The sequence below is a fragment of the Copadichromis virginalis genome, linkage group LG1 (assembly GCF_057382275.1).
Source record: "Copadichromis virginalis isolate Kocher_CV1m ecotype Utaka linkage group LG1, C_Virginalis_male_GT1.1, whole genome shotgun sequence".
Classification (NCBI taxonomy): domain Eukaryota; kingdom Metazoa; phylum Chordata; class Actinopteri; order Cichliformes; family Cichlidae; genus Copadichromis; species Copadichromis virginalis.
This window is the reverse complement of record NC_140618.1, coordinates 36,792,208-36,802,244: the sequence shown is the minus strand read 5'-3', so window position 1 is coordinate 36,802,244 and position 10,037 is coordinate 36,792,208. Positions and strand designations below refer to the sequence as shown.

Below are 10,037 nucleotides of genomic sequence, written 5' to 3'. Positions count from 1 at the left end.
TATTGTCAGATATATATATATATATATATATATATATATATATATATATATATATATATATATATATATATCTATATATATATATATATATAGTACACTCTCAAACCACGAGCTAGAAATCTAATTTGGGGTATTGAGCTCACTTTTTTCATCATCCTTTTCTGACTGAAAAAGTATGATCACCAGTCTTCATTTTATCCATTAGCACAGTCACATAATGAGAGTTTCACTCTTTTAAGTCAGTGATAAGCCAGCAAAGTCATACTTACATAAAACTGTGCTCAGAAAATGAAAGGAAGACTTTTAATCAGAGTAGAGCATCAGGTTGATGCATTGTTCTGGTCAGTTGAACCAGAGGGGGTTTAATCAGTTTCTGTTGCTTTGGTGCTTTTGAAATTAACTGTTGGCCCTCTGGGGCTAGTGCACTACAGGGGCAACAGGGCGTTCAACATCCTGTAGTGGGCCCTGTGCACAGTGCCCAGCACTGTGGAGCTTCATGCTCAGGATAAATCTCTATGATTTATCATACGTGTGACTATGAAAGTTATAAACTGCTAGATGGATGTGGCAGCACGGTGGTTAGCACTATTGTCTCACAGCAAGAAGGTCTTGAGTTCAATTCCACCATCAGGCCATAGTCTTTCTGTGTGGAGTTTGCAGGTTCTCCCTGGTTTCTATGGTGTTATTTTTGTGCCTGAGCGCACGTAAAAAAAATTTGAGCGCACGTAAAAAAATTTTTACAGGTGCAAGTGCTGCATTTTGAGGAGAAATTTATGTGCACTTTTGCATATATGTGATGTCTTGATAAATCGAGCAGATATTTGAAGTTTACACAGCACCATTCTTGCATGAAAATATCTTAAAAGTTTATTTTGTGACCCAGAAAGAGTAATACTTCAAACTCCGCCACTCTGCGTTCCTCCGCCACTGCCTCATTTGAGTTTTGGACGAAATGGATTCTGGGATATTGCATTTCGTCATTTCGAGCTGATTGGAGACGAAAACAGCCAATCAGATTTTTTTTGCATCCAAGTCTGTGATTGGCTAGTTTTGTGGCACAAATATAACGGTGTACAGAAAGAGTTGAACGCGCACGGGCAACACATTGCGAGCAAGCGCAAATGCAAAAACTGAGAGAGAGGGGCTGCTATATTGTGTGTATGGATAATAGCAAACACTGAAATACAGTTTTTGCATGCAGCAATGAATTTTGTTCACTCAAATTTAGCTTTACTTTACTCAAAATAAATTTCTCGTCAAAATGCAACATTTGCACCTGCAAATTTTTTTTTCACGTGCGCTCAAATTTTTTTATTTATTTATTTTATGCGTGTGCTCAGAATAGTGGCACAAAAATAATGCCATAGGCTTCCTCCCACAGTCCAATGACATGCAGCTTGTGGGCGTAGACTGGATATTGAATGACAGCAAATTTCATGGCCAATGATCACAATTGGCCATGACAGAAACACCTTTTATTAAAAACCTCAAAGCTTCACAATTTAGATGAACTAAGATCAATTGTTTAGGTTGGAAAAAATATGAACCAATAAAATCCCAAGGAGGAATGGAGTGTGTCTGTCTTTGTTATTTATTAATATTTGTTATGTATGTATGTGTATGTATATTCTGAGGAAGGATTAAGTTGAAAAAACAGTTGTGAATAAATGTGTAAAAAACATAAATGTCTAACACACTTTAAATAATTTCATGGGGTGCAGTTCATGATATCCATTGCCATGAGGAGGTTGATTATGCTTGGTATGTGCTATGTAATTAAATCAAAAAAAGAAAGTTTCTGTTCTGGGGCTCTCTGTGCAACAACGATCCACTTTGACTTTGACAGTATTTTAGAAACCACAGGAGCGCCTTTCATATCACACACATGTTAATAACATGGGAGTGACTGAAGTGTATAAACAGCAGCACCAATGACTGTAACAAATGTACTGCTGTGGGGATAAATGCTGAGGAAAGCAGTCGTTTGCTGGTGGAGCTGTTGGTTCAGATGCAAATAAGTGGAAAGGATGCTGGACTGGAAGGTAAAGTGATTATAGAAGCCAAAAGAGCCCTAATGGGATAGACTGACATAAGAACAAAGCATCGTTAGCGATGGGCCTTACAGATGATTCTTTACTTCAACTCCTACAGAACAGTTATAATAATAAATGTATGAGTCATTTATGAGTAATAAATTAGATTTTTATTGAGAAGAGACACACCATATGAAAATAAACCACAAAATAAAAGTTGGTAGGTGGTACTAGTTGGTATAAGATGTAAGTGTAACTGCACCAAAATGGAAACAGGATATAAAGGAATTCAAAGGAATACTGAAGTGCAGACAAAGGTGAAGACATTTCTCCCACATAAAGTATAACAGATGATGATGAAGAAGAGGTCTTTACCACGTTCTAATAGAAACTTAAAAAAATGTCAGGTAGGCTCTTAGTACTCGAAGGCTACAAGCATCAATCCACATTTTCTGGTGCTGGAGTAACATTTTTGCAAACAGCAGATCTGGTTTGCTGATGTGAACATGACGAGTTGAGAGCTCAGCGTCAGTAGTCCTGTTTTTGCCATCGTTACAGATCTGTTTATGTCACGGTTGACGATGGCCAGCCGTGGGGAAGTAAGGAAGGAGGACCCAGGCGCGGAGCTCGGAATATCAGCAGTGCGTTTATTTACAGTGAAAGGAAACAAACAACAATAAATCCCCGTGCTCTCCCGTGACTCCCGTGTCGTGCCCTCCTTGTGCTCTCTGCTCCCGTGTGTCTGCACTCCCCGTGCTCGCTGCTCTTCTGGCTTCCCACGCTCCTCCTGCAGGAAACAATAGCGGCAGCTGTCAGGACACTTAACTATAGCAGGCATGCACTCGCTGACTAAACCTAAACTGGAAGACTAACGTGGAGTCTCACATAGTGATCCCGCGTTGGTGGAGGCTTCACCACACCATTAACAGTAGCATCCCCAGGCTTCTACCTTTCTACCTTTAAAACCCAGCAAAGACTGATAAGTTCGCTGCAATTTCCAGTTTGTGGGGATCATTTGTCACCAACTGCATCACGTGCTACAACCCTGGTCTACATATCACCGTTGATGAACAGCTTTTCCCATCAAAGACTCGGTGCTGTTTCCTGCAGTATATTGCAAGTAAACCTGACAAGTTTGGGATCAAGTTTTGGGTGGCCTGCGACCTAAAATCCAAGTACATTTGCAATGTCTTCCCATATCTTGGCAAGGACCCCAATCGTCCCACTGGGGAGAGACTTTCTGAAAATGTTGTAATGAGGCTGATGGAACCATTCCTAGACAAGGGCAGAAATGTTACCACGGACAATTTTTTCACATCGCTTTCACTTGCGCAAAAACTTCTTAGACGGAAAACCACCATCCTCGGCACAGTCAACAAGATTCGCAGGGAAATTCCTCAATCCACTCAAACCCCCACTCCCCTCCCTCCAGAATTCCCAGGTAACAACCTAATATACATATGAATGACTAGCCAATTTAGCTTCCACTTGGCTGAAGCTAAAGCTTAGCTAAAAGCCTACCAGCCATTTGGCTGCTCTCCGGGTTTTAAAGGTAGAAAAGCCAAATGGCTGCTCTCCGGGATTAAGTAGCTCCCTCCACTGACGCTGATCAGCTCCAGGTGTGTGGCATCCTCCTTGGGCGTGGCCAGTCATCCACAGGCCTGACAGTGCCTGTAGCCCGGCCTTACAGCCACAACCACGCACGCACGCACGCGCGCACACACACACACACACACACACACACACACACACACACACACCTCCCTATACATAGACACATGGAACAAAACCCCAGACAGCAGAACAGTGCACACACATACACCAAATAATAGTAATAACAATAATAATAATAATAACAACAACAACAACAACAAAAGTCCACACTGCTCACGGACCCGGCTCTGGAGGACTCGGGTCCGTGGCATTTTAACAATACAACACAATGAGTACTGTCACACATTCACTGGGTTTCTCACATAAAATAAGAAAATGTCATAGAGAAAGGTTTACAGTGACATAGTTTTTACCTTTTCACTTACTGCACTTGTAAAGTCTGTTTACACGGGCAATGTCTTTGGCACTCATCTGTTTGCCATGTCCAAAGTCGAGCTTATGTCTGGGCCGAGCAAGAATGGTTGGACTCCGGTTTCTGGAGAAGGCATGTCTAAAGAAAAACAAAAACATGTTTGTTAAAAAGAGTAAGGGAACACAAACACATACGTATATCAGGGATATTTATGATTAAGGAGGTAAGATTATTAGGAATTCTTTCCTGCATATTATTTTTCCTCTCTCTGTTTTTTTGTAGGCTAATGCAATGACTTAATGTAGTGTCAGTCTGTGAAAGTTTTGCACCAATTTCTATGCAAATTTAGGAACACTCACACTTACCGAGAAGACTGTTTTTGTCAGCTGAATTAAACTTATTCATAGTAACTAGTTCTGACACTTTTAGTCAAATTTTCCAGGAAAAAAATGGGCCGCATGCTGTACAAAGAAAGTCTGTGCAAATCCTGTGACTCCACTTTAAGAAACCAAGTTTGACATTGATTTACTCCTGAAAATACATATGTAAGGATTCACACAAAGAATTACTTCCTATAGTACATGACAGATTTAAAGTCATAAGTAGTTTCCAAGTTGTTAGTCTGCACCTTCTTGAAGTTGTGTTCGTGTCCTGCACAGGAATTGAAAAAAGAGCAAAGACTTAAACACGAATGTTGGTTTTCTCAGCTGCCTTCCAACCTCCAAATCTTTTTCCAGGTTTAGGTTGCATGGAGAGTCTCGTTATTCATTAAATGCCACAAAATCTAAGCAGGAGCATTTCATTTTCCTGGGAAGCAAGGCTGTAATGAGACATTTTAAAGTAACTTAGCAACATCTGCATTCATTGTACAGCACATAAAAATACACCCAAGCTGAGCTGACCTGGCTCGATGTTTTCAGTGTGGATGTAGACGTGCTTGTCTCTGTCAGAGCGAGAGTGCTCGTGGCGAAAGCCCAGAGCATGGAGAACCTCATGTTGTACAGTGGCCATTTTCAGGATTTTTTCAAGGAGATTTCCTGTTTCCCCCCCGACGGCCCACTTTGGATGAACACCTGATGTACACATAGTGAAATCAGAAAGACAGGTTATTATAGGTATCTGATGGTGTTGACAAAATACCCGACTTTCTCTCATAACACATTTTTCTGACAGAAGTCATCTTGTTTTTCATCATTTGTTTATGGCCTCTACAAGCCTCCTAAATTAAGCTCTTTCTACAAAAAAAAAATAATTAAATCTTGGATTACATCAACTTTGGTGTTGACGGACTATGGTTGTGATACAGAGTTTTATCAGAAAGGTATGCCATAAATGAAATAAAATAAAAAAGATTATCATAGCAGTGACCTCATGGCATGTGTATCAAACAGGAAGTGGTAAGGGGTCCTCAGAGTGTAAGCTACCCACAATAATTCCAGATTTTTTTGTACTTTTAAAAAAATCTGATGGTGTTGACAAAAACTCTGGACACGATTTTAATCACTTAAAAAAATGTGTAAAAATAAATTTTCAATTGCACATTTTGATATTCTATAAGGTATTGACTTAAATACTTAGTGACAAGAGCCATGATGTTAAATTTTACATTACTTTTAATTTTCCTTCTGTATTTTAATACACTCAACAAAAATATAAACGCAACACCTTTGTTACTGCTCCCATTCCCCATGGGATGGACGTAGAGACCTAAAATTCATTCCAGATACACAATATAACCATCGCTCCCAAACAGTGGTCACAAATCAGTCCAAATGTGTGGTAGTGGGCACATCTGCCATATTGAGATAATCCATCCCACCTCACAGGTGTGCCACATCAGGATGCTGATCTGACATCATGAGTAGTGCACAGGTGTACCTCAGACTGCCCACAACAAAAGGCCACCCTGGAATGTGCAGTTTTTTGGGCTATTGGGGGTCTGGGGACCCAGAACCGGTCAGTATCTGGTGTGACCACCATTTGCCTCATGCAGTGCAACACATCGTCGCATGGAGTCTGTCAGATTGTCAATTGTGGCCTATGGAATGTTGGTCCACTCCACTTCAATGGCTGTGCGAGGTTGTTGGATATTCGTGGGAACTGGTACACGCTGTCGTATACGCCGGTCAAGCACATCCCGAACATGCTCAATGGGTGACATGTCCGGTGAGTATGCTGGCCATGCAAGAACTGGGACATTCTCAGCTGCCATCTGCCCTGAACAATGTGAACCATGATTCATCCGTGAAGCGCACACCTCTCCAACGTGCCAGACGCCATCGAATGTGAGCATTTGCCCACACAAGTCTGTTACGGCGACGAGCTGGAGTCAGGTCAAGACCCCGATGAGGACGACGAGCATGCAGTTGAGCGTCCCTGAGACGGTTTCTGACAGTTTGTGCAGAAATTGTTTGGTTGTGCAAACCAATTGTTCCAGCAGCTGTCTGGGTGGCTGGTCTCAGACGATCTTGGAGGTGAACCTGCTGGATGTGGAGGTCCTGGGCTGGTGTGGTTACACGAGGTCTGCGGTTGTGAGGCCGGTTGGATGTGCTGCCATATTCTCTGAAACACCTGTGGAGACGGCTTATGGTTGAGAAATGAACATTCAATGCACGGGCGACAGATCTGGTTGACATTCCTGCTGTCAGCATGCCAATTGCACGCTCCCTCATTGCTTGTGGCATCTGTGGCATTTTGCTGTGAGACAAAACTGCACATTCCAGGGTGGCCTTTTGTTGTGGGCAGTCTGAGGTACACCTGTGCACTACTCATGATGTCAGATCAGCATCCTGATGTGGCACACCTGTGAGGTGGGATGGATTATCTCAATATGGCAGATGTGCCCACTACCACACATTTGGACTGATTTGTGACCACTGTTTGGGAGGGATGGTTATATTGTGTATCTGGAATGAATTTTAGGTCTCTACGTCCATCCCATGGGGAATGGGAGCAGTAACAAAGGTGTTGCGTTTATATTTTTGTTGAGTGTATGACAAAATATAAAAAGAAAGACCAAAATGACCAAACCTTAGCCAATTAAATATGTTTAGGGATAATTTTAGTTAGAAATTGTGTTACATTAATGACTTAAATAAAGGGCTGTTATGTGTTAACAGGTACTTTTATTTTAGAAGAAGGTCCAAACGCATCTATCTGGAGGCACAATAAACAGTTTACAAGCACTGACATTAACAACAAAGTTAAAAACAGTCACAACACAAAGACATTCATTTGCATTTCCAGATAATTATCAAATAGATTAAATATTAAATTAAAACAACATCACACATAATTGTAAAAAACAAGTGAATATAACTTTCCAAATATAAACTTCAGATCTCTATATTACATTTGTTTCCAATATTTTTACAGGACAACAGGCCGAGCTGAAGCGTCTGGATTCTGGTTGTTTCTTGCCGTCCTTAAAACTTCTGGTTAATGGAAGAAACATAAAACAAACTGAGTGCCGTGTATTATTCGTTGTGTTTCATATGTTAATAGAATGACTTTCTTATAGTAGTATTATACTATAAGAAAGTCATTCTATTTGGTTTATTATTTTACTCACGATCTTTTACCAGCAGCCATAAAGCTTGTTTACACGGGCAATGTCATTGGCGCTCATCTCGCTAGCATAGCCAAAGATAAGGTTAGCATTGGACTTGGCCACAATGGTGGGCTGCCCATTTTTGGAGAAGGCATTTCTAAATGAAAACACAAAGAGATCGGTCCACACACAGCACAGACTTTTTCCACAATCATGTATTAATGATATTTTTTGTATTTTTGCCAAATGAGCAGCGCACGAAAAAAAGATGAAATTGTAAGAAGCTAGCCATTAATGCATTTAAAAAAACAGGACTGCACCAAAGTAAAAACAAGAGATGTCACGATACCAATATCATAAATTTGCACATCTGCCAATACCAATATGAATCCGATATGGTCCATTTTATAATCAATAAAACTGTTTTTTATAAATATCTTGCTGCATTTTCTATAATTTCATACTCAAGTTCTAAAAAACAAAACACTAAAGCCATTCTGTTACATCGATACGCAAAGAAAATACACTGCACCCAAAATATTTCATAGTTCAGCAATACTGATCAATTTAATAAACTTAAACCGGCACAATCCTTCTTATTCTGGTAATTTAAAGAGTACTTAGTAGAAATATTAAACAACCTAACCTAATAGGGTTGCCAACTCCCATCAAAAAAATAGGGAACCACCCCCCCTCTCTGCCTCGTGATTATGTAATCAACTTTAATTTAATGTATGTGTAAAAAATGCACAGAAATCAATTATTTTTCTACAATAATTAAATAGATTCAACATCTTTCTTCAGCTGAACTGCAGACTGCACAGATGGTATGGGCAAAAATTGTGGTCATAAATATTTTGTACTTGTAAATCAGTTTTGTATGTGTAAAAAGAATTTGTGTGTGGACTTAGCCAAAAAATAAGTGTGAAACCCTGCTCTCAAGTTTCAAGGTACAAGTACGAATTTTGACCCTATTTTTCTTCCTTTCATCTGATTGGTCAATGTCATGTCAATCACAAATTTAACTATCCAATCAGAGAACAGATGGGTTTGGCTATTGGAGGGGTGTTTTATGGAGCTTCAGGTCCTTGAAGGGAATAAATGCCCTTTTACATGCCACACCCCTGAGAAGAAAGTATACCACAACAAAAATGGCACCCATGAGGAAAAGTTTTGCCCGTGTTGATGTGGAATAAAGTTCCCAAAATATTAAGGACATTTTTGCCTCCGTCGTTACTTTCGCTGTTGATGCTGCAGTACTCAACAGGGCCAAAAACAAACAAGAGAGACGGGACTCGCGACAGAAAAGCCAATCAGCTGATCACTGATCAGTTTCATGATTGAAGTAGCAACAGGAGAGGGAGGGGGGGAGAAGAAGAGGCATTCGCTCCTTATTCAGTATCAGTTGTAAAGCTTCACTTGGGAATGCTTTACAAACATTCATAGATAAACTTACACACTTGCTTTACTTCTCTCTGGGATAACTTTCTCGGAGATGAAATGCCAGTTTGGGAGCACATAGCAAGGCTCCAAATGCTCAACCAGACCACCGACAGGTCTTGCACGCCACAGCCGCTCTATGACGTGATGCATAGGCTACTGCTCCGACGTGCAAAGGTTATGAGCTGAGTTATGCCATGTCGCAAGTTTTGTGAGGTGCTTTTGTGATATTTAATGGATCGGATTATATTTTTTAATTTCTCTCAGATATCCGATCCAGTAATTTAGGTCAGTATCGGACCTAAATCCATTGCACCATAAATCCAAGTGTTTATAGAGTCCAACTTACCAGAGGAACAGCAGTCATCAAGAGCAAGACAAGGAAAACTGGAGTCATGATGATGGTCCTCTGTAGTTTAACTTCAAAGCTAAAACAGGTCAGAAAATGCAGTGAGATAAATAAGAGGTAAAAGCAGGTGTCTGATACTGGATGCAGCAAGTGTAATCTCTTTATAGGGAACCCAGAGAGGTGTGACTGTGACTCATATAATGTCAGTCATAGATCAGTAACTTTCAATAGTTTTCATATAAAAACAAAAGGCAATAAATACATATAAGAATACAAATACTTCCCTTAAACTCATTTATGATTTTATGATTCATGCTTCTGTCAATCATTAGGTGTATTAGATAAAGGATGTTTTCCTTTGTAAACAGGACATTTCAAAGCAAGTTTACAGTTCTGAGCAGTAGGGCGTGTACTGTATCTGTGTGATGGCAAACACATGGAAAGGAGCCTTGTGTGTGTGTGTGTGCATATAACGTAATGTAATAATGTAATCAGTGACAGTAGTATTTGTGTAAGCTTTTTAATTTCTAAAAGTCAGTGTTTTTAATCATTCTGCAATGCAATGATCCTTCCCTCTGTATTATTCATAACATACTGCTGCTCACTCCTGCCCCCCCCCCCGCCCCCCATGTACATGTG

The 10,037-nt window shown here is 40.2% G+C and overlaps 1 protein-coding gene across 1 annotated transcript; it reads right to left on the bottom strand.

The window, feature by feature from the left end:
* Positions 1 to 4,064: 4,064 nt before the first annotated feature.
* On the bottom strand, positions 4,065 to 5,070 carry LOC146719175 (low choriolytic enzyme-like). Its single transcript, XM_085460004.1, has 3 exons — positions 4,962 to 5,070; positions 4,629 to 4,710; positions 4,065 to 4,197 (listed from the first exon to the last, which is right to left on the bottom strand). Exons 1-3 carry the CDS (start codon positions 5,068 to 5,070, stop codon positions 4,065 to 4,067), a joined length of 324 nt encoding a protein of 107 aa, XP_085316130.1.
* Positions 5,071 to 10,037: the final 4,967 nt, after the last annotated feature.

What these genes read in the sequence shown, in the direction of transcription:
- LOC146719175 (XM_085460004.1), bottom strand. Translation starts at nt 5,070, where the DNA reads ATGGCCACTGTACAACATGAGGTTCTCCATGCTCTGGGCTTTCGCCAC. An exon ending in CACTGAAAACATCGAGCCAG is followed by an intron (nt 4,711 to 4,961) that starts GTCAGCTCAGCT and finishes ATTCCTGTGCAG; the next exon opens with GACACGAACACAACTTCAAG. An exon ending in TCTGTCATGTACTATAGGAA is followed by an intron (nt 4,198 to 4,628) that starts GTAATTCTTTGT and finishes GTTTTTCTTTAG; the next exon opens with ACATGCCTTCTCCAGAAACC.